Below are 23,005 nucleotides of genomic sequence, written 5' to 3' on the forward strand. Positions count from 1 at the left end.
ATAACTATGACCTAAGATATTTTTTGAAAAGATATCGTGTATAATCGGGTAAGACATATTAACATTTGTAAGTCGAATCTCACTATGGCAGAACTAACAATGATAGTAAAATCTATCAACACCGAAAGCCTATATAAACCATCCTCAATTCTAATGACATAAGACAGAATCGTTATGTGCAGTTAAGATTTCAAACTAACACATTTTAACTGATTTTTTTTCCCTTCCAGACGTCTTGTAATATGGAAAATACACTTTCTTATATGTGACAGTGTAGAGAAGAATCCTGTACAGGAGTTTACATTTTACAAGCCGTAGCTGATATGGCAGATTTTAAATAATTCATTACAACATCTTTCTTTTTTAGGGTGACCCTGGTTCTTCAACCAGTTTAAGGTTGTGAGCTATGGGGACTAGGATGACAGATGTATCTGGTGTAAACAAGATGTAAGAAAACAGTAAAAAGGATCAAGATAGACTATGGAAACACAGAGATAGATCTGTCATCTGTACTAGTACAATTGTGCTATCACCATGAAAATCAGTAGAGCAATGGAGAAGCTTATGGTGAGTTAGTAGAGAGAGAGAGATCTACAAAAAAAACATCGAAAATTGATAGGAGATATCAAAGGCATGACATTTTTATGTATTTGTAGTTCTTTGTCTTTAAACGATAACAAACTGATAATAAGGCGACAATAAAAAGATATCCTGGGCATGGAAGATATTCGAACACAGCCGATAAACAAATTGATCAAATCTTTCATCACATTTTTAACTACCCTTTCCACCTTTCTTATGAAGTTCTTCTCAGCACTTAAAACGTATTCAAGAAACACAGGAACTACTAGTACTACTTCTCACTGTTTCTATTTTCATCTTTGCTCCAAATCGGGTTTTGTTGAGTAATATAGTCCATAACAAGAAAGAAGGAAAACATTATTTGATTAAAATTCCTGTGTTGATGAATCCATCCTGCCAGTAAGAAATACCTGTCCAGACATTCAGTTTATCAAGTTCCAGTCCCAGAATTGCAAAAGAACATCTGCATAAACTGTTAAAAGATTGGTTGTTTTCACTCACTGAACCTTTCAACTGAGGATGCAAATATCATCAAATCTGGCATTTATACTGTTACAAAATGAGGTATGGCCTAAAAATTTGGGACGACCACAGCCCGACGGGTAATGTGGTCAGACTCGATGTTTAGAGACCACACATTAACATTCATACTGTTATTTCTTATTACTACAGAAGATGCTCCTCAAATCTCTCTGCCGTAATAATGTAAGTTTAAGAGTTCGAAAACTAGGCGAGGTATACTACAATTGTGTCTAATTGGAAAATGTTTCTAGTTTGAGTATCAATCGTTATACAATTCGACTGGGGTGATTCTCTGGAGTAGTGGGTGAGCAGATTCCAGTATTGAGAGTATGGGTACACGGAAATAAAATAACACTTCGAAGTATAAAATGTTTGTGATTATGAAAGGGATACCTGTACAGGATCTGGAGCAGATAAAAAGGAGGTCTTAACTTCCTTGGAGAACCCTTTGTGGGTCCAGCTGACCACTGCAATAACTCGAAGGAACAGTAGACAACTCTTGCCTTCCTTTCCACTCCTCTCCAGGTTTCAGGGTGATGGGCTTCTCTATAACTGCAGACTCGACACACAGCATATGCTTATATTCATCATCACCAAAATCAGCCATGGCCTTTGCTTTCTTGTCCCAAGGATTCCATACCACTGAAGAGATGAAAACAGGAGTAAATACGTGTAAGCATTGACATGATATTAGACAAGCATCGAAGATGCCACAGTTTTAATTAGCCAGACGTACCAGCATCTGGAAGACCATCTTTTCGCAAAACAAATGTTCTTTTCTTTTCATGGTCCAGAATTGCAATTTTAGAAGGTGTGCTGACATATACTTTGTCCACCTTTTTAGAGAGAGAAACCTTGGCATAAGAATCTGAAGGAAAAAAGAATGAACATCTAATTCAAAGCTAGTGCATTGGTTTGAATCATCTGATGCTTACTTCCTGTTCAAATGTTATGGCATCCCCCTGTTCAGTGAATCTTTCTCTGCTACGCAAATTATCCAGATAATCGATTGTCTCCAGCCCTTCTACTCTGACTTCACTGAAGAAAGTATAACCAGAGCAATTAACATTAATTTTGAAAGCATAATCTAGGTTCCTAATTTTGAAGCTTCTTCAAACTATTGAGCTAAAGCCTGAAATCCTGAATCTCTTTATAAGTTTACATGGTTGGTTAGGGAAAAAAAGTGAGATAAAGTCTGCGATTTGTGAATAATTGGTCAATGTGCAAGACAGAAGTAAAATAAATGTTTTATGCATAAGATCCAGATTTCAAAAACCCGTCATCTTATTCACAACAATGTCTATTAGACTATTACCATTTAAAGTTCAAACGTATTAGCTCAGTGTATATCACATTTGGGCAGTACATTATCTGGGGAAAAGTGCTATCACATGTTCTGATGAATAATTTGATAATGCAAAAGGAACAGTTTATTTCTGCTAAGTATGATTTATAGGAACGATATACGGTCCAATATTGTTAACCCAGAAAAATAATGTCATGAAGAATGTATGAAGTTCAAGATAATACCTTATATCAGAAACGGAAAAATAGGTGTGATATGCAAATGTAAATGAGAATGGCTTCCCATCAGTGTTGGTGTTTCTGATGCGGGAAGTTAACATCAAATCCCCACCAGGCCCCAGAGTTACTCGAAGTCGAAACTCATAACTGCAATGATGACATTTTATTATATCAAATATAGACCCACATTCTAGCAGCTATGGTAAAAAAGAACGGAAAACAGGGAAAACGAACAAGTTGACAATTATCAGTGAAAAACAATACTGCATTAGTCATTTAGTCCCAAGTCTATGTTTGTTTTTAAATAAAAGAAAACACCAATCTAACTTTCAAAAACAGGAAATACCAATCTACAGCTTGTGTACCTATGAGGCCATGTCTTCTTATCATCTTCAGTTGGCTTGAGAATCAAATCAACAAAAGCCTTATTCGGACTACTAGTTGGAAAAGGAGGTGGATCAGTGTCCACGCTCCAAAACCTGTTTCTTGCAAATCCATGTTGTTCGAGATTTCCAAGAGGTCCAAACTGCAAGAGGGTACACTTTTATTCGAAGAAGACAAATAAAGCAAACAAGGACAATGAGAGATAACTTACTTGCGGGAAGCATATGGGGATACCTCCACGAATTGGCTTTGGAGGCTTGAAGATGGCCTACACAAGCAAACATTTTTACGACAGGAAGAAGAAAAAAGTTAATAAACGGAAGAAATTTCTACCAATTATTCCCTGCCTTGACTATCACTAAACAAGGCTGGAACGACTTATTATCGAACTATAATACTAAGTGGCTGTTAGATTTTTGCATTTATTAAGTGTGGGCCAGCAATTATAGGGCATTTGCTTTTTCACTTAAATAAGTGAATATTACTTCTCAGCAAGGGCGGAGCCAGCTATAGGCTGCCCCTGGCTGTAGTCAGGGGTCAATCTGCAATTAGTAAGGCTTAGAGCAATTTAAAAACATGAAGCCAGCCTTGGCTAGATTGTCACTGTTTCAGATTGCCGCTGGAACAAACCAAGTTCGAACCCCACCCTTGACATTTTTCATGTTATTTTCTGGTTAAATCATCTTTGCCCTCTATTTTCTCTCCAGTCCGCGTTGGGCCCTTCTCTCTGTCCCATTTTCATAAATAGCCCTTTAACTTCGTCCCTAATTTCTTGTCCATAATTGCTTTTTGGCCTTTTATTTTTTAGACTAGCGTACCCTGACTTATAATCCTGGCTCCGCCCTTGCTTCTAATTGATGGCAAAGTAAGTGAAAAATTGTAAGCTCTAATTTGGAGCTTATATTTTTGCACTTACTTCAAATGTGCTAAAAGAGACATTTTTATCCTTCACATAATTAACAATTACTACCAATATAATCCATTAATCCTAACTAAAACAAAACCTTAAACAATTGTTAAGTACAAAACTACTTTATGACTTCAGCCAAGACTTTTTCTCTCCATCACTCATCCTTCACTCAAGCCTTTCCTCTAGAGTCTTCTCCCCTCCTTCACTGATCAAGAACACCAAACTCCAAGATGCAACATGATCCCTTTCTCCTTCCTAAATCTCATTTGTTTGTGATTTATGTTTTGGACACAAAGTACTCATAAATCTTAGTTCTCTTTAACTAAAATCATGAATTAGTATGAAATGTTGATATTTAAGTACTTTAAGGTCAAACAAGACAATTACTCATTTTTATACCACTTAAAATTAACATAAAAACAAAAAAATCATGCACTTAGAAGTGATGGAAAACAAACGACATAGCACTTCTAAGTGCTAAAAAATCAAACACCCTCTGAGTCACTGCTTACCATTGTGATGAAGCACAAGAATGACTTCCTATTACTAACACCTAAATATAACTGACAAGATTCGTCTCCTATTAATTGAGATTTTTCAGTGTGTAGGGGGACGGGGGAGTGAATAATTTTTAATTTACATTTTAAAAATAAAGATCTTCCTCTAGATCTTTTCCTTCTTTTAAAGTAGATTGTTTCCTCTTTCTTATCCCAATTCTTACTAGAGCAAACCTCAGTAAATAAAATGGGATAAGTTAATGACACATTTCGCATCCATGAAAATTGGAGCTCCTGATGTCATATCCCGGTAACTAATGTCACTAAATCATAATTATAAACTAATATCCACTATAACATGACCATTAACTTGCACAGAGAACAGATGCTAGAGATCAATGTAACTGTGTTTAATGCTAAAACTATCTATATGTATTTACAGGTTAGCAAGATGATGACACAGGACAAAATACCTTACTGCTAACAAAAAGCAACTCCTCCCCGTGGTCATTCTTCCAAGATGTCACATGACCTCCATACAAGTAAACCTGTGAATAAATAAGGTGAAAACCTTGTTAAGATTTTACTTTTGCCGCCATAAAATGCTTCCAATTTCTTCTAATCTTCTTTCAGAAACTAACACACCAGTTATTCACAGATTTCGATTCAAGTCAACAGAAAAAGGTATACAAAGAGCATCAACAACAACAATTGTTTCAAAGAAGTATGACAATGTTTTCATTTTGTTTACAAGTTCGACAGACTAAATCAACAAATCTCATAAGAGAAAGAAGAATAAAAAATGAACTCAAGTAGATAACAATTCAACAAAGATGTAAAAAAGCAAGAATGGGAATTAAACAAATAGATAGAATGATAAGGTTTCAAGAAGCATATGTTTCTATGATAAGATTGAATCCACTACACGAATTGGATGCTAATCAAGCAATTACCTATTACTAATCAAGAATGACTGTTATAATTTGAACAAAATATAGTAAATAAATCCACAAATTCGATTGATATATTCCCTGGTTCTGTGAATGATAAACTATAACTAATTGAATCAAGTAAAGCAATTCACTTTTATCAACAGTTCTAAAGAACAATCAACATCCCAATCTAACTTATCGGGAAAGCAATCGTCAATCTTATACCAGCATCAGATCCACAACATCAGAAAGGGAAGAACTAACAGATCTAGCTCAATTGGTTCAATTTACCAATTCAATTAACAAACAAGTGCATTCTAATAGAAAGAGAAAAATTCAGAGAGAGAGAGAGAGAGAGAAAGAGATGACCTCTGCCGAACTGCCTCGAACCTCTCTAAGGACGATCTTGTCGAGGTTATTAATTCCCTTACAGAACTCCACCGGAACCCACTTTTCGCTCGACATACTCTCTCTCCACTCTCTCCCTCTCTCTCTAGAATTGATATTACAGAAGGACGAATCGGAAATCTAACCTTCTCTTCTTTAGACTCCGATCATATCATATATATATAGAGAGAGAGAGATTAGAAATGCAAAAGTTAGAGAGAGGAAGTGACTGCCCAGGGTGAGGTCTGCGTGTTGGTGTATAAAGGTTTATGTGGAATTCTTTTATTCTTTTTTTTCCTTTTGTATTATTCTACTTTTCTTTTCTTTTCTTTTTTTGTTGTAAGGTATTATTCTACTTCAGGTGTGACAGTTCTAACATTCTTGCTGTTATATCAACTCATTTGTCATTTTTGCCATATTGGCACACAAATAGGCATGTCTCGAACGAACCATTGGCCTCTAGGGTGGAAGACTAAACCTCTTACCATTCCAACTAAGGGTTGTTGACAAGAAGATCTATAATTGGTTTGCATTCGTATCACAATATAAGAATACTGATTTAGATGCAGATATTTCGTCACATCTGCATTCATATCATATATAGATATTGCGTATCTAAAAATATTTCATATTTGATCCAAAAAAACGTATATAATTATGCCAAATTTAGTCAAAACTAACTATAATTTTTTTGTGTTTTGTGTGAAATGGTCAGTAGATTATTCTAGCATTCAGTTCTCAAAGTATTTTAGTAATCTGCAACTGGTTGCAAGAGGACTGCAACTGGTATACAAAAAAATTATAACTAGTATGCAAAAAGGTTTCAACTGGTTACAAAAGGGTCACGAAAAATTAAAAGAAAAAAAATTAACTTTTTAACTAAACAAAATATAATTTATCTTTTTAACTTAAAAAATACCAAATTTCCGGTACGATTATATATATATATTAGATAGTAGATATATATAATAACTGTATTTCATTTCATGTGGCCCAATTTTTATTGGATCGTGGGAATAAAAGAATAAGACAATGTAACTTTTTTCGTTTTAGGAAAATAGAAATTTCATATTAAAGTTATCCGATGTAATAATTTAGGTATATCTCTTCTGTTAAAGATTCACTGACAAGTTTGGATAAATGATGAGTGTTTTTGTTAACTGCTATGATTATTTACAATTTTACCAAAATCATTCACAATACCGTAAGTTTGTTGATTTTAAATTATATTTTCAAAAAGTGGTTTACTTTAGACGACTTTATCTTTTAAAAGTAAATAATTAGCGATAGCAAAATATATTTTGTTGATTACTTTATTGATTTTTTTTCTTTTGTCACTTTAAGTGACGATTAGAATATTTTACTACTCTATTTACTCATTTGTCGTTTTTACCAAGAAAATCATCCATTCAAGACTGAAAATAAGTGTTTTGGGGAAATATTACCATTATGTAGTTCGTTTGGATTGTGCTTAGGAGTAATATTTTCTATATTTTGACTGAAAACTGGTAAATTTATTGTCGATTCAGTTTGACCACAAAATTAGAGAGAGAATGTTTTATCTACTAAAATAGAAAATAAACTTTAAGCATACTAGGATAAATTTGGAAAGAAAAAGGAAAGAGTTTCATAAATTTGAGGTAAGGGAAATAATAGGTTTGATTGAAGGGAATCATTGTCTACCAACACACATGAAACTAATAACCTAGTTTCCCGTAACTAGCCCGCGACTTTGGGGAATAAAAAGAATTCTCCGAAAAATAAAGATTTTGATCAACAAATATTTATTTAGGGGCATATTTTTTGTTTGTCCGAAATGGACTTGATCAAACATTGCCCCCTAATCTTCATCTTCTCTCTCCCTGTCCCTTTCTTTCTTTCTCTCTCTCCTATTGTTCTCTCTCCCACTCTCTCACACCATCTTTTTTTGTTCTCTTATTCTCTCCCTCTTCTTCTCTGAGTCTCATTCTCGATTCTTCATTGTCTATCTCTTACCATCTCTCTCTATTGCTCTCACTATTTATGTCTCTCGATTTCTCATTGTTTCTTTTCGTCGGAACCTGACACTGGGAAGGGTTTCTAGTGAAACCCTCCTCGAGGATTTCGTGTCATGGCCATTTCGTGGGCACAAAACCTTTTTGTGGGTAGGAACTCTGTGATTTCCATAGAGGGAACTATACAGATCGACAGAAAGAGAGAGAGGGATTGCGAGAAAGATAAATAAAGACTGTGAGAGAGATATAGATAGTGAAAGAGAGAGATATGTCTACAACGAGAGAAATAATGGGAGTGATCTACAATGAAAGAGAGAGAGAGATCTAAAGTGAGAACGACATAGAGATAGTCAGTGAGAGTGAGAGGGAGAGTAACAGTGAGTTAGAGATGAGAAGAGAGGAAAGAGAAGATGTGGCAATAATGGTTGGAATGGTGGTGGTGGTGATAAAGAAGATGAAGATTAGGGACAAATGTTTGATCAAGTGAGTTTTTTGACTAAAATAAAATATTCTCCTGAGAATATAAAAAAGAACATAAATTCCCTAGAGAATTTATTCCTCGAAAATTATTCTTTACTCCCAAAAGTCGCGGCCTAAAACTATCTTTATTTTTACAAAACAATTAGTGCACCACCTCTGAAGGAGTTTAAAGTGCCCCTCTATAGACACATGGATAATTCTTTTTTTTTTTTTTTTTTTTTGTTGAAATGTAGACACATGGATAATTCAAAGCTGACGGTTGAGACCAGAAGGCCCTTAAGATATTTTTATGGGACAACAATATTCTTTCCTTTCAAAAATTTGAAAAAACATGGAGTATCTAAAAGATGGGATAATAAAAGAGGAGCTCACTTTTTCTTTTTTGAGATAATAGATTATTAGAATGAAGTCACATTCATAGATTATAAATTTATAATTAAACTACACTTACAGATTATTATAATTAAACTACATTCATGCATCCAAATGAAGTGATATGAAACAAGTCGGTTTTGTATCGTGATTTATGCTTTTATCTATTAATGTAAGCTATTTCTATAAAGTATTTGAATGTTTATTCGGATGAGTTGTTTCATATTAACAAATGTGGTTATATGGTTTGTTATTTTTTTTTAGGTTATTTTGCATATGTTTCTGGAGATTGGTTACTTTTCATTTTATTTGTCTGTTGACTATTAAGTTATTTTTTACTTCTCAAAATTGCGCTTCCTTAATTTCTTTTTGTTACTCTTTTGTTTTTATCTCGCAACCTCCATCTCACCAGTGAACATCATCACCGTTGTAAAAATAATTAAGGAATGTCGCTCCTTCTTCTTTCACCTTTTTCTCTATCCTCTCTATTAATCAGTTTGTAACGGTCACATTCAAGGGAATGAAACCGTTTTGTAACGGCCACACTCATGGGAATGAAACGGTTGCAATTAACTCGCTATTTAGTATAACGGTTACAATAGATTAATTGCTAGCTATTAATCTCTGTGATTAATTGTAGCTATGAGAAATTCTATATATATATATTTCTCATTTGTATTCTTGAAATACACAAAAAAAACTACACAAACACAACACACTAAGAAGCTCATTCAGAATACTCTGGTATTACATGGTCTAACCATCGATAGACGAGGCTTTAAGCGGTTGATCGTCCAATTGCCGCTAATCTACCCACGATCATCGTCGACTTGCTATAATGTATGTGTCCGAATCACTACTAGAGCAATTGAGATATCAAACACACCCTTAGTCTCTCTCGACCTTTGTTCATTCTCCAAATTTCTCTACTTTCTCTCGACTTCTCTTCTTCTCTCACTCGGCCTGGTGCTTTGTCTTAGATCAAGTCTTCTTGTTCTGTTAAAACTTTTATCTAAATATTGGAAGATCTTAAAAGTTGGAATGCAATAATCTTATGTATTTAGTTTTTGTACGTATCTTTTGTACTTTTTTTTATGTACATTTGAGTATATGCAAAGATTTGATATGTTAAAAAGTTATATATAAATTTGAGTGGATCTAAACATTTTTTATGTAGATTTGAGTAGATATAAAGTTCACCTGGTATGGGAGATTTATATAAATTTGATGGTGCCGATGTAAAAGATGATGCATATGTTTGGAAATCTTTTAGGTGACATGTGTTATGAGCAGGGGCGTGGGCGAGGGGGTGCAATCGCACCAAGCCTCCTCCCCTAGGGCCCCTTTCTCTGAATTTTTATAACAAAAACAATATTTTTAAGGAGAAAGCCAATACAAACATAAACTCAAGTTAGCTCCACTAGTTTGGTGCTAACCCAATACTCTGAAGGTTGTGTGCTCGAGTCTCTATTTTATGAGGCCAGGAAGACCTAACTAGGCCTAAAATGTTTTAAGACCCAAATATATCATTTTGTAGGCCTCACAGATGACTTGTAAGTAGTTATTAGGTTAGTTGTTCCACCTTTTAACAAAAAAAGACTTGTCTTTCTTATCCCATAAGTCTATTGAAGAGGTTTATCTACACGCATTAGATGCTAATACGAAGCCAAAAGTAAAATAAAAAACTAAATATTTGACGTTCAATTTTTCTTTTTCTCTATCCCTTGTCTTTTTCTCTCTTTTTATTCATTTTTCTCTATCAAAGTGGAGTAATATTTCTCTTCCTCCTATTTTTCTATTGATTTCTAAGCAAAAATAGTCAATGTTTATTGTTAATGTAGACTTTGTACTTGCATGTTTAGTTTGTTGTACGGATACTATTATAATTCACATAATGAAATTGTGAGTTATTGAGATTTGATACTTACAATAATTACATCAAATTTATTTTGAATAATTATTTGGAGTGTGTGATTTTTTTTATTGTCATATTACGATATAAAGGGCCCCGAATAAAATTTCGCACCAGGCCCCCAAATTCTCAGCCACACCACTGGTTATGAGATGTCTCTATTCTTTTAAGATCTTTATATATCTTATATATTTTTCTAAAGTTATAAATGATTAGTATTAGGATATGCAAATGATGATAATTTATCAAATGTCCGTAATTAACTTTCTGATGGACAATTAACAGACATGATGGTTGCCTTGAAAGAAAGGTTAACAACTTATTGTATTGTTTTTTTTATTGTCCAGATAATGAAATAATCGTTTTCTTACCAGGCTTCAAGTCATGAGATGCTCTTGTTTTTTATATAAATGCCTTGTCATGTTCCTATTTTTGATCCACAATTGAACTTGTTATTAATATTGGACAAGTAGTTCATGCTGGTGGTGTCAATGCCCCTCCCGATGTTGTTGTAAATCAAGCAGAGCATGAAGAGAGAGAACTTACCGCTAATAAGAGAAAATGAACTACTAAAATTTGGGAAATGTGAGACTTCATTAAAATGTCCGACTGAGACTTGTTCAAAGAAACACAAGGTTGATATTAAACAATCTAAAATAGTCCAAACTCAGTTTGGAACACTTGTTTCCTTCAAATATAATAAAGTTCGTTCTCATGATAGTATGATTGAGTTGGTTATTAATATGGAACTTCCTTTCAAATTTGTTGAAGACAAGTTTCTTGAGTATTGTATTTGTGATACTTTCACCCAATTAAACTAAATTCTCCCGTGATACTGTTAGGGATAGGTCGATTAAGTTTTTTTTTATGAAGAAAATGTTTTCTGATTCCCCTTGAAAACAATCAATGACTTTAATTGTGATATTATGTGGCTAACCATAGGTTTTTAAATTTTTTAGTTGTGATATTATGTGGAGGACGATTTTATTAATCGTCATTCTAATGTTTTATTAAAGATAATTTGGTCTATAAATATTAAAACAAAGCATTCTCGGTGAATGGGAATAACAAACCCACCCCCTCTCTGGATTTGCTATTACCTCATTTTGAGGAAATCCTATTTCATGAGAATATGATTCCCCCTGCATTCCCGCAGGCCAAACAGTAATCAGGATTGTGATTCTCAAGAATCACATTCCAGTCCCACGCGATTCCCGCGCGCCAAACATGGTCCAAACGAATCTAAACAGAAAAAGAGATTTCAATTTCTTTTTTCTTGCCCTAAACGAATCTAGAGAGATAGATGAAATTTGGAAAGAGATGAATTGAGATGAAATTTTTTGTAGATTAGAAAATCCCAAAATACCTTTTTAATGTAGCTCAAAACGAATTTAAAGAGAAAAACGAATTAAAAAATTTCAAAAAGAAAATTACCTCAAACGAATTTAGAGAGATGGAATGTAGCTCAAAGAAATTCAGAATTCAGAGATGGAATGTAACGAATTGGGTTTCTTGCCCTAAACTTCACTTTATTTCTAAACCCAGACTTTGTTATATTTCTTTAATACACTATAAGTTACTGAATCAATTTTTTCTTTAATAATACAACATAAGTTACTAAATCAATTTGTTCTATGGACAATATTATGTGCACTTTATTTCTTTTATTGTATTTCTTTTATTGTATTTCTTTTCTTTTTTCAATTATACGGGTTACTTATTTTTATTTTATATTTTTAAATTGAATATTTTATTCCTAAGTACCATATTATAAATTGAGGGAAGGACTGCTAGACATAATTGTTTATTAAGAGTGTTTGTCCCGGTAAGTATAATTCCCTTCTGTTTTATTATATAGATTTATGTAAATCATATCCTATAAACTAATAACCATTTCCAAAGTCTTATTATTATTATAAAATCGTTAGAAATACGTTCCCAAAAATATTTCAAGAAAACCATTTCTAAACTATACAGATTTATATATTTTAAAAAAAATATTGATTTATTTTTCTTAATTTATTTTATTTCGTTTTTTTTAAATTACATAAAAATCGGCCTGACTCGACCCGGCCAGACCTGGGTCGATACCCTGTGCCGGACTGGGCCCTTGTACATTTTGAAAAGAAATCTAAAAGATTTAGGCCACCCATACTTATTTGTATTTTATTTAATTTCTTTTAAATATATATTTTTTTAAAATATTTAATTGATTGATACCTTTTCTTTTTCAACTTTTTCTCTAATTTTTTTGTATCTTTTTAAAATGGGTTATTTCTCAAATAGCCCCCAACTTTGTGACCGATTTCCTGCCTTGTCCCCTACTTTGTCAAAAATACCCAGATAACCCCCTTTTTTAGATTTCGTTATAACACCGTTAACCAGTCAACATTTCTCTCTCTTCCATCTCATCACCTCTCTCTGCCACCTCATCTTCTCGCCACCTCATCGTCTTCTCCGGCAAGGTCGCCGACCGACCAATTTTTCGGCCGGCGACGTTCAAATATTTTTTTTAAAAAAATTTCTCTCTCCTCTCTCTCTACAAAAAATAAAAAATTTTAAAATTTTTCTCTCTCCTCTCTCTCTCTCTAAACTCCGGCGAAGGGGGTTTGCCGGAGTCTGCCGAACAGACCATTGAAGGTCTGTTCGACAGACCTATGAAGGTATGTTCGACAGACCTATGAAGGTCTGCGAATAGATCTATGGAGGTCTGTTCGACAGACTCCGGCGAAAGGAAACCACCTTTGCCGGAGTTTAGAGAGAGAGGAGAGAGAAAATTTAATATATATATTTTTAGAGAGAGAGGAGAGAGAAAATTTAATTTATTTTTATTTTTTATATTTGAACTCATCGGTCGGAAAATTGGCCGGTCGGCGACCTTGCCGGAGAAGACGATGAGGCGGCGAGAAGATGAGGTGGCAGAGAGAGGTGATGAGATGGAAGAGAGAGAAATGTTGACTGGTTAACGGTGTTATAACGCAATCTAAAAAAGGGAGTCATCTGGATATTTTAGACGAAGTAGGGGCTAGGCAGGAAACCGGTCACAAAGTTGGGGGCTATTTGGAAAATAACCCTTTTAAAATTCTCTATCTCTAGAATAATATCAAATTTTAATTTTATATTAAAATTAAGGGTTATTTTCCAAATGGCTCCCAACTTTGTGACCAGCTTCCTGCCTAGCCCTCTACTTTAGCAAATATTCCCATATGGCCTCCTTTTCCGTTACATTTGGCATTTGATACATCATAGATGTGATAAGCTCGATAACCGCCCACTCAAACACTAACAAGACCGGGCCTATAGCCCAACTAGACATGGCCTAAAGCCAAACAATATTATTTACACCCTAATAATCTCAATTCAAATAACCAAAGATTCCACCTTCTGTAGGATTCGAACCTGGGACCTCCAGGGCTTTCTAGATTTATGTCAACACCTTGGAACCACTTGGGCTACCTTGACCACACGCATATATTTAGATTTGGGAGCGGGTGAGGAGGAGATTGGATTTGAAAAAAATCAGGGCTCCAAACACAATAAACACAAAATTAGTCGGAAGAACGAAATTAGGTTTTGTCTCGTTCGTCTGTTTTTGCTCTGTATTCAACCTCTACTCTTTGAAGTTCGAAATACACGATTTTCTAAGGTTTTAGGGTTTCTGGAATGGAGAGCAGCGATAAGGAAGAATCGTCGTTGAAGAAAAGTAGCAGCTTTAAAAGAAAGCAAATTGTTTTTGGAGACCCTACTCGCAAGGTTTATCATCATTTTCTTCTTTTGATTTCTGTTTTGTTTGTTAATATCGTCTGAAGAATCTAGGTTAGTTCAAAATGATATGTGAAAAGGAAACAATTTTACCCTAATTTAGTGAATTGGTGGAAATAAACATTTTTCTGTCGAAACTTATTTGTAGTTAAAATTCGAGTAATTTGGCTAGTCTGTATAAAAGATAGAAGAAAGGAAATGAAATATCTGTTGAACCTCTATCCATATTGATGGCTCCATTTTATTAGCATTTTTTGTAGCAATGTTTCCGTAGTTTCATGAAGCTTGAGTATCTTTACTTACAATAGCTAATCTCTTATATATATATATATATATGTATATATATATATATGTATATATACACACACACACGAAAGGATAGTATCGAGGGCACTTTTTAGGAGCAATTTGTCTGGTGATTTTCAAGAATGTTTAGTATCTAAATCTGCCCAAATCACATCGTTGCGCTTTATTCGAGGTGGATTATGCATACTGGAAATTTGGCCGGAGACCTATTCGTGTTAATCTGGGTTAAAAGATATGCCAATATTGGTTATGTTTGGGCTCCATGTCTAATATATTTAGGATTGGCTTCCTGTACAAACCTGCGAGACCTATGAAAACCCGTGCAAAGTATGTGTGAATTCGTTCGAACCTTACTAGCACAAATTTATGGGAACCTCTGCGAACCTTTCTGAGTAGCTGAAACTTAAAAAAGTTGTTGGATTTTTTTGGTTAAAAAATATTTTGGCCTTGGCAGTTTTGGCTGTGTGTGTGCGTGTGCATGTAAGTGTGTTTGTGTGGGAAAATAATGTATCGAAGGGTATCATTGTAGGAGCAATTGCATAATTTCAAAACTGTTGACTATCTTAACTTACCAAAGCCCATTGTGCTTTATACATGGGATCATATATATGCATGTATATATCTAATACTGGCCGTTGAATTTGTTTTCTCATCTTGTGTTTTTATAATGTGATATTGTCTTTAGAAATAATTTCCTCAGTTCTTTCTAGTTGTTTGTAGAGTTCAATTTGTTTGTGCTTAGTGTTGTAACAACTAACAAGTAATTTTACTGGTTTCTGACCTGTTACCTGAAAGCTAACCCTATAATTATTGGACCTTATCGAATATTTTGGCCCTTGCTTCTCTTCAATTCGTTTATAGTTATTTAATTGCTATAGTAACTATATGGTGCTTTAATTCTACAGCAAACTGAACAGCTTAAAGGACGCCCAAATTCAATAAGTGGAGAAGTGGTATGTACTTCTACTCATGTCAGACTTCCTGAAAAGATTAAGGCTCTAATGCAATGTCAATATGTAGGAATGTTTGAGAAGTTTAGGTTTGGCTAGGAATGTGTTTGTTAGGTCCCACACCTTATAGTTATAAACGATCACTATAATATATTCCAAAAGTGGCTGCAAGTTTATGGTTGACTAGCGGCTGATTTCAACTTAGGGTAAGGGTAAATTTTACAAGGTTTGGTTCGTTAATTTGTCACATGTTTATGTTATAAATTTAAAAACAGCCTTGGTAATGTTGTCGGGACGTGAGCGACGTTATGTTTCATGGCAAGCTACTCCCGTAATAGTTAATACAATTCTAAGATGATTAGCATAGATAGTTGAGTCTGGGTTTGGATCTCACTTACATAAAATACGATGGTGTTGCTGACACATCTGCTTCATTACATATAAGTAGATGGGTAGGATCTGAATGATATTTGAGTGTCATTGAGCTCTGCAGTTTTGACTTTTGATATGTATCAATAGATTCGGAGTAGCTGTTGGTTACTAGCTCTTAGATTTTCCCTTCCAAGTTAAGCTTATTTCTTTTTCCTTTTTATTTCCATGTATAGTTTCATTCGTTTTTACCTGGAAAAGCATAACAAATTTAGTAATAGACATGTGTTTTGTTGTGCTATAGAACTTTATGCAGGAGGAAGATACGCTTTTGGAGACAACACGGGCTAGACGTATGTTGTCCCATTCTCCTATCCAGAATTGTGCTTAACTGCTTATTATTTATTATGAAAATATCTAATGTACAAGTGATAGAGTTGATACTTGAAGCTGTTTGGTTTGTGGCAGTGTCAGATGTTCTTAAAAGGCACGCACAGTTAAAGGAGCGCCTATCTAGGTACTTTGTTACTTGCACCTTAAAATCTTAGGATTAAGTCCTAATTTGTTGTCGCATTTTCATTTTATTGCTTTTATTTGTTGAACTTTTGATCAGAAGTTGGACTTTGAAACAATGAGTGTTTACCTTCTGTTTTCGTATTCAACTAATATTTCTTCGTCAGTTATCCTCTACAAACTATATCCCATTTTAAGATATAGCAATGATATACTTCTATTATCAGTTTACCACTAAAGGTAGGTGCGATAAGGAAGAACTATAAATTTAGTAGAACACGCCTACTAGTTTGATATCAAATCTAGTACATAGTGGACCTAGTACTTGGAAGTATTTGCTTTTGTTATATTTCAATTGTTATTCATCATAATACTTATTTGCGTAAGCATCTGAAGATGCATGTATGTATAGGCTTTATGTGTTTGTCATACTAAATATTTCAAGTTTTCTATAGGGATAGTGACAAGATGGTTTATGATCGCTTACAAAAAGAATTTGACAATGCACGAGCCGCTCAAACTGAAGGTAACATAAAAAATACTACACTCACAATTATGTTATAAATTGTTCCTTGGAGCTGTATATTGGCGGTGACATGGTTTCCAAACTATCTTGTTCATTTGTTACCTGGTACGCGGATCACTTCGGTACGTGGTACAGGTACCGGTATGATGTTAAAATCGTACCAATTTACGATTTTGTATTGTGCGATGTGAATCGGATCGTACAAGTTTCCATCCAAATCGTACGTAAACACGTTTTTTCAGCCTATTGTAAGATTTATAAGTTGAATCGTATTTTAAATCGTGAATCATTGGATTCAGAGTGAATCGTGAGATTCATGTATCTGTAGAATCAGATGTGATCTTCAGGTTTAAAATAAATACACCTACTCTCATATATTCCATATTCCTATCTCCGAAAAACTAAAATCTAACAAGTTAATTAAACAATTATTGTAGTCAGCTACCCAGATAGTCGGGTTCATAGATTTTTACGAAGACTTTGGGTTGATTAAGACTAAAAAGGTAAAGCGGAAACGGGTGCGTGGTAAGCAAGGGGGAGAAAAGTATCTGGTAATGTGTTCTAGTTCATCTATATGCCCCCTTAGTTTATAAGTGTTTTCTATTCTAAACAGATTCATCTTGATCAAATGTTATATTTCACTGAAAACTTTACAGTGTATAGCTTTTATAAAACGTCTTACTCTTTTTCCATGTTTCTTGATGTATGCACCTTCTAGTAGGATTTTGTACGATAGAGCACTTAGCACAAGAATGTCAATTTGCTTCATTCGTTGTTTTTGTAAAGGATGGTGCAAGTATAAAGTGTAAATTTCCTTATTTAAGACATAAGGTCATTTTGCAGAGAAATGCTTAGATGGTGAACAGTGGAATGATGGACTGCTAGCTACAATAAGGCAGAGGGTAATTTTCTTTTCTATACTTCGTAATAATTAGAAATAAAAAATTAGAGCAGTGGGTTGATTATATTATTTCACGTATTAAGGTCCTTACAAATTCAGGAAACAGTTTCATAATATTTTATATTTCTAGGAATATAAAAATGCTTGTGAAATTCTATAGCTGCACCAGTATGTTTGAAACCTCATTTCGTTTCATGATCAGGTTCACATGGAGGCAGACAGAAAGGCAACGCAAGGAGACACTAACCCAACAACTGATCCTCATGTCCATGGGAAGATTACTTATAAAGTTGGAACTAAGGTATACTGGTATAGTTTGTTTTGGACATAGTAGTATTATGGTTATGGATGTAAATTGTCTTCACAAGGTTTATGAAAAAGACTATCTCTATAAATTTCATATATGTCTGGAAGACTGGAACAATGACAGATCCTGTAACTCTGTCACCACAGTTATTTAAATGTTATTTTACCCACTTGTACAGTTTCTTTGATAAAGTTGCCCCTACCTAAAGCTAAAAGGTCCTGAAAGACTAACACATGTCTTTTCTGTGTATTTGACACAAGTTTAGTTATTGTATGGCCCAACTATGGTTAGTAACTCATAACACAGCTGTGTTTCTTGGCTTTTTACTGCAAATGTCTTGTTTCAGTGAGATGAATAGGTTGTAGTTTCAGATTAAATGTAAAATGTTGTTTTCGTATGCCATTATAAAAAGTGAGCCTGCGAGAATGTGAGTAATGAGTTGGTCCCACATTTGAGAGGCCATCCCTTCTGTGATCTTGTGGATGATATTGCATTACGACTTGGGAAACCCAATTTGAGCACATCTAGCTCAAACCATCTTGCTCGCGGTTGAATGTCAGGATTTAATTTAGTTATTTTTTTATCTATAGGAAAAGTCACAGTTCTTGTTCTAAGATTTTTTTGACTTTTGAATGGGCAAATATATCCCTCCACCGGGAAACTAAATATATAATAACTAAATTATATAAATAAAATAAAGAAGAGAAACAGTGAGTATTGCTTCTGGTTATTGTGTGCAGGTAATCTGTTGTTTGGAAGGGACAAGGATTGGCATACAGTATGAGACATCTTTTGCTGGTAATCCAACTCACTTTTAAGCCACTATGTTGAAAGAAACCTGAGCTTCCTCTGCTTTAAGGCCCAAAAAGCATATAATTAAACTTGACATACTACACGATGACTGCGCAAGGTGTGATATTTGTCAAGCTAAGGGTGTAAACAATAGCTTATCCGATCAGGTATAGGTACTACCTTATCCAATAAGCGATCGGATAAATATCCGGCAGATATCTACTCATCACATCCAAATTTGATAAGCTTGTCAGACATCCAATATCAGATAAGCGTATGAAAAACTATAAAATTTTATATTTTAATTTTTTTTCCCAATTTCTGTATTAAAAATCAATGGAACTAATTTAATCATTTGATTCTAATGAATATGTAACATCTTTTATTAAGTATATGTATATAATATGAATCTAAATGTAATATTTTACTTATAAAACTAAGTATAAGTATAGGAAATAGACAATTATTGTAAAAAAATAACTAGTAACGTGATATCGGATGATTACTAGATCGGATAAATCATATCCCTATCCGGATCCTATAAGAATTTTTCGGATAACTACTATCGGATATTGATATCCTAGATCTCGGATAATTCTCTCTTTATTGAATTTGAACTTGGATCTGATATTCATTGGAAGGCTTATGTCGAGCTATATTGTTTGGGAAATATTAAGCTAAACCAAAGCTCTTCACATGAGTTTTCTGCAAATTTGATACTGTAAAACAATAAATCTGAACTTATCCTTACGTAGTTCCTTAAGTCCGGAGCAAACACCACCTATGACTGTTAGTTCTAAGCAACAAAAATAACTCGTGAAAGAGATCTGAACTCCCAAATCATCTATTTGTGATTTTTTGCAGGTGAACCTTGTGAATTCTATCATTGTGTGCTTGAGAGCAAATCATTTCTTGAAAAGATGAATGTCATTGAACATACGGTTCCATTTTTTCTACCTATACGAGAAGCAGAAAATGATCTTCTCTCCTCCAATGCTATGGTAAGGTTAGTAGTTGTTTATTTTATCTAATAAATGTCGTTAGGTTGCACTTCAGCTGTATCTTTAAGACTCAGTTAGCTCATTCTTATGAAATTGCAGAAGTTTATCGACTACGTTGGTGAACTTGTCCAGGCTTATGTAGATAGAAGGGAGCAGGTACGGTATACAGATCTTCTATACTAGGCTGACACTACTCTTCCTTTGATGTTCTATTAATCTCTTCATCTCATATAAGAAATGCAAGCTACCATGTCTCATGTTCAACAGAAAATTTATCATTTTAGAACCACCTAGAGAGCCTGAGGATATGGATCTGGTTGGCCACTGACTGCCTATCTAGGCCTTTTTGTAAGGAGGCTATAAAACGGGGAAAAAAGCTGGTCTTTTAACCGTTAGATATTAAACTTATGTGGCTGTTGATCTATTCTCCTTGCGGTGAATATATGTCGCTAGGCTGCACTTAGTAATTCTCTAGAAACTACAGTGAATATTATAGATTAGAAGTTATCCTCATTCGTTTTTTTTATCCAAGAAAATCTTTAAAACATGCAGTTCATTGAAGTTCATCTTATTTTCTTAAATGCTTTAGCACTTGTGTCTTACTTTTCGTGTTTTTTCTACGCAGGTTCGCCTTATCAAGGAGTTGTATGGGAATCAAGTTGGAGAGCTTTACCATAGCCTTTCGTACCATGTGGTCGAATTTGTGGTGGATGATTTAGATTGGTGAGTCTCTACTTCATGACATGGAATTGTCTTGAAATTTATGTCAGTGCTTTCTAAACCTATATTCTATATGCCATGAACAATCTCTACACTCTACTTCAGATTTATGTAAAAGATTTATGTTACACCTTATAACTGTCAGAAGATTCACTCTGAGAGACGTCAAGTTTGGGATTTGAGATGGCTGTGCGGTTAACTGAGTCATCGCTATTTCTACAGTAGATTATTAACTTTTGTTGTTAACGAGGAAACCGAGAAGGATTTTCATTTGGTATCTTGCCTTTAGGGGAATATATGATATTTCCATTTGATCAATTTTGAAATTTAATAAGTTGAGACTTGAAAGTTACGTAGGAAAATAGTTGTTCATATAGCTCCCATGGAAAATTCATGCCGTAGCTTACTTACTGTGTTGGATTTCAGGTGTAAAAGTGGACACCTTGGTCTTAGAAATAACAATTTAATACATTTTTTACCTGATCTGGTTTATAATGTTGTTGTTAAAACAAATCAAGGTCTCATTTTTTGGGGTAGTCTTGAAACTGGCATGAAAAATTTGGGTTCTGTGGTGCAGTAAGTTGACAGTGAGTCTTAGATATGCGGATCTAGTCTCTGTGTTACCAACTCGAATCAGAGTGCTAGCTTGGCCCGTTAATTCTCGAAAGAACACGTCAACAGCAGAGCCGACGAACCAAAAGAGTCCAGCTGTTCCATCTCGTCTATCTTACGCGGAGGATGCTTTACGGACCATGACTCTACCAGAAGGTATACCTCTGTATTCTATGTAACAAACTAAAGCAATTGCTAAACAGTTATGCTGACTCTTTTTGTTTCAGGTATCTTATAATTTATCTTATTCTCATCAAACAAGTAGTTCCAAAAACCTCTAATCGTATAAAATTTTGATAGAAAACTTGAAGTGTTTTGAACCATTCATGTTACTGTTTTTTGTTCAATGTATTTTTAAAAGTTAAATCGAGTTTAAGAATGATTTTAAACTTCATATGTACTCAGTATTTTCGTGTAAGTAGAAGAAAGAGGAATTTATTTTTTGTGGGTGTGATCTACAATTGGTGAGTTCATTTGAAAGAAAAAAAAAAAAAATGAAAAGCAGCTGTTTGGACTTTACTACCAGGAACATTAAGAGAAAAGTAGGGTCCAAGTTAAAGCCCCTTTTTGTTCTTCTGAATTTTTGTTGCATCTTTCCTTTCCCCGAAGCTATTGTTTTTTTTTTTTTTTGCTTTCCTTTATTATGTATAAATTCAGTTGTTTATGTTCTTTTGGGTTTTTGTCGTGCAACCTTGCAGCATATGCAGAGATTGTGTTGAACTTGCCTCAAGCACTCCGTGAAACATTTAACCAATCAGAATCGAGCTTGGGTTCCATTTGAGTCAATCATATAAATGATATATCTGAAGAGTAAGTACATTTAAGTAGTATTCATTCTTTAGCAGCAAAGGGTTTCTGAGTCTGTTAGGTATGTAGTTCTCTATCCCCTGTGACTATGAACTGATGATTGTGAAATGATCTTGTTAGTTTTTGTTGTGATTTGTAGCCAAAGACTGTAAATGAAGGAAACATTGTAGTACTAGTACTATCTTGGTGTTCTTCAATAGATGAATGAACAAATTAAAGTACCTTTTGTCTTCCGGATATAAATTTGTCATTTTAGTTTCGGATGTTTACTTTAGGTGGTGTTCGATTTTGTGACAGTCTGAATTTAATTAGTCTAAGGTTGTGTTTGTTTTTTTATATTTTCAGATCTGAAATCTGAATTGAGACTTATTTCAGATTTCAGATGTTTGTTATTTTTATGAAGAAAATCTGAAATTTGGGCTGAATTGGATATTTGTCTGAATGGGCTGAAAACAAGCCCACTCATTTCAGACTTTAAAGCAAGTCTGAAAAGAGAGTCCAACTTTTGAAATGTGTTGAATCACTGTTTTACCCCTGTGAAAATAGAAAATGCTTTTGTATCTCCCTCTTACTTTTTCACCTACCACCACCGGCAATGCCCCCGACGACACCACCACCACCGGCAATACCACTACCAACGCCGCCACCACCACCACTGATTTAGAAACGCAGATCTGATCTCCACCACCGACCTAAGAAACACAAATCTAATCACTGTTTGAAAAGTAACCTTTCTAGCGAGCCAGATTCAGATTTTACACCACTGACCATAACCACCTCCACCACCGACCAGAACAACCATCACCACCACTGACAAGAACCACCACCAACGACCAGAATCGCCACCTTCTTCTGCCTTCATTCCCTTTCTAGGATTTTTAGTTAAACACCAGAAAAACTAGGGCAAACTTATTCATTCTTCTTGAGGGTTATATCTCTGTGT

General features: G+C 34.4%; 2 protein-coding genes across 3 annotated transcripts; one reads left to right on the plus strand and one right to left on the minus strand.

Moving 5' to 3' along the window:
• Positions 1 to 623: 623 nt before the first annotated feature.
• Positions 624 to 6,097, minus strand: LOC147556426 (Galactose mutarotase-like superfamily protein). 2 transcript variants are annotated; one of them, XM_086664325.1, is made up of 9 exons: positions 5,721 to 6,097; positions 4,893 to 4,967; positions 3,224 to 3,280; positions 2,994 to 3,154; positions 2,635 to 2,775; positions 2,040 to 2,142; positions 1,841 to 1,940; positions 1,498 to 1,746; positions 624 to 992 (listed from the first exon to the last, which is right to left on the minus strand). In XM_086664325.1, the coding sequence occupies exons 1-8, from the start codon at positions 5,814 to 5,816 to the stop codon at positions 1,532 to 1,534; spliced, it is 948 nt and encodes a 315-aa protein (XP_086520451.1). In that variant the 5' UTR covers positions 5,817 to 6,097; the 3' UTR covers positions 624 to 992; positions 1,498 to 1,531. The 2 variants fall into 2 exon arrangements, with proteins under 2 accessions (XP_086520451.1, XP_086520452.1); XM_086664326.1 differs by having other exon boundaries at positions 624 to 1,045; positions 5,721 to 6,062.
• A 7,794-nt stretch (positions 6,098 to 13,891) lies between these two features.
• LOC147556427 (centromere protein O) lies at positions 13,892 to 22,283 on the plus strand. Its single transcript, XM_086664327.1, has 13 exons — positions 13,892 to 14,249; positions 15,470 to 15,517; positions 16,188 to 16,236; positions 16,352 to 16,400; positions 16,852 to 16,922; positions 17,766 to 17,824; positions 18,026 to 18,124; positions 18,871 to 18,928; positions 19,787 to 19,923; positions 20,023 to 20,079; positions 20,549 to 20,646; positions 21,221 to 21,411; positions 21,954 to 22,283. Exons 1-13 carry the CDS (start codon positions 14,160 to 14,162, stop codon positions 22,034 to 22,036), a joined length of 1,089 nt encoding a protein of 362 aa, XP_086520453.1. The 5' UTR covers positions 13,892 to 14,159; the 3' UTR covers positions 22,037 to 22,283.
• Positions 22,284 to 23,005: the final 722 nt, after the last annotated feature.

The sequence above is a fragment of the Eschscholzia californica genome, unplaced genomic scaffold (assembly GCF_041429995.1).
Source record: "Eschscholzia californica isolate CP2 unplaced genomic scaffold, dmEscCali1.0.p SCAF_2, whole genome shotgun sequence".
In the NCBI taxonomy this organism is placed as follows: Eukaryota; Viridiplantae; Streptophyta; class Magnoliopsida; order Ranunculales; family Papaveraceae; genus Eschscholzia; species Eschscholzia californica.

What these genes read in the sequence shown, in the direction of transcription:
- LOC147556426 (XM_086664325.1), bottom strand. Translation starts at nt 5,816, where the DNA reads ATGTCGAGCGAAAAGTGGGTTCCGGTGGAGTTCTGTAAGGGAATTAAT. An exon ending in TGCTTTTTGTTAGCAGTAAG is followed by an intron (nt 3,281 to 4,892) that starts GTATTTTGTCCT and finishes TTGCTTGTGTAG; the next exon opens with GCCATCTTCAAGCCTCCAAA. An exon ending in AGATGGTCTTCCAGATGCTG is followed by an intron (nt 1,747 to 1,840) that starts GTACGTCTGGCT and finishes TCATCTCTTCAG; the next exon opens with TGGTATGGAATCCTTGGGAC.
- LOC147556427 (XM_086664327.1), top strand. Translation starts at nt 14,160, where the DNA reads ATGGAGAGCAGCGATAAGGAAGAATCGTCGTTGAAGAAAAGTAGCAGC. An exon ending in CTTATAAAGTTGGAACTAAG is followed by an intron (nt 18,125 to 18,870) that starts GTATACTGGTAT and finishes TATTGTGTGCAG; the next exon opens with GTAATCTGTTGTTTGGAAGG. An exon ending in GACCATGACTCTACCAGAAG is followed by an intron (nt 21,412 to 21,953) that starts GTATACCTCTGT and finishes GCAACCTTGCAG; the next exon opens with CATATGCAGAGATTGTGTTG.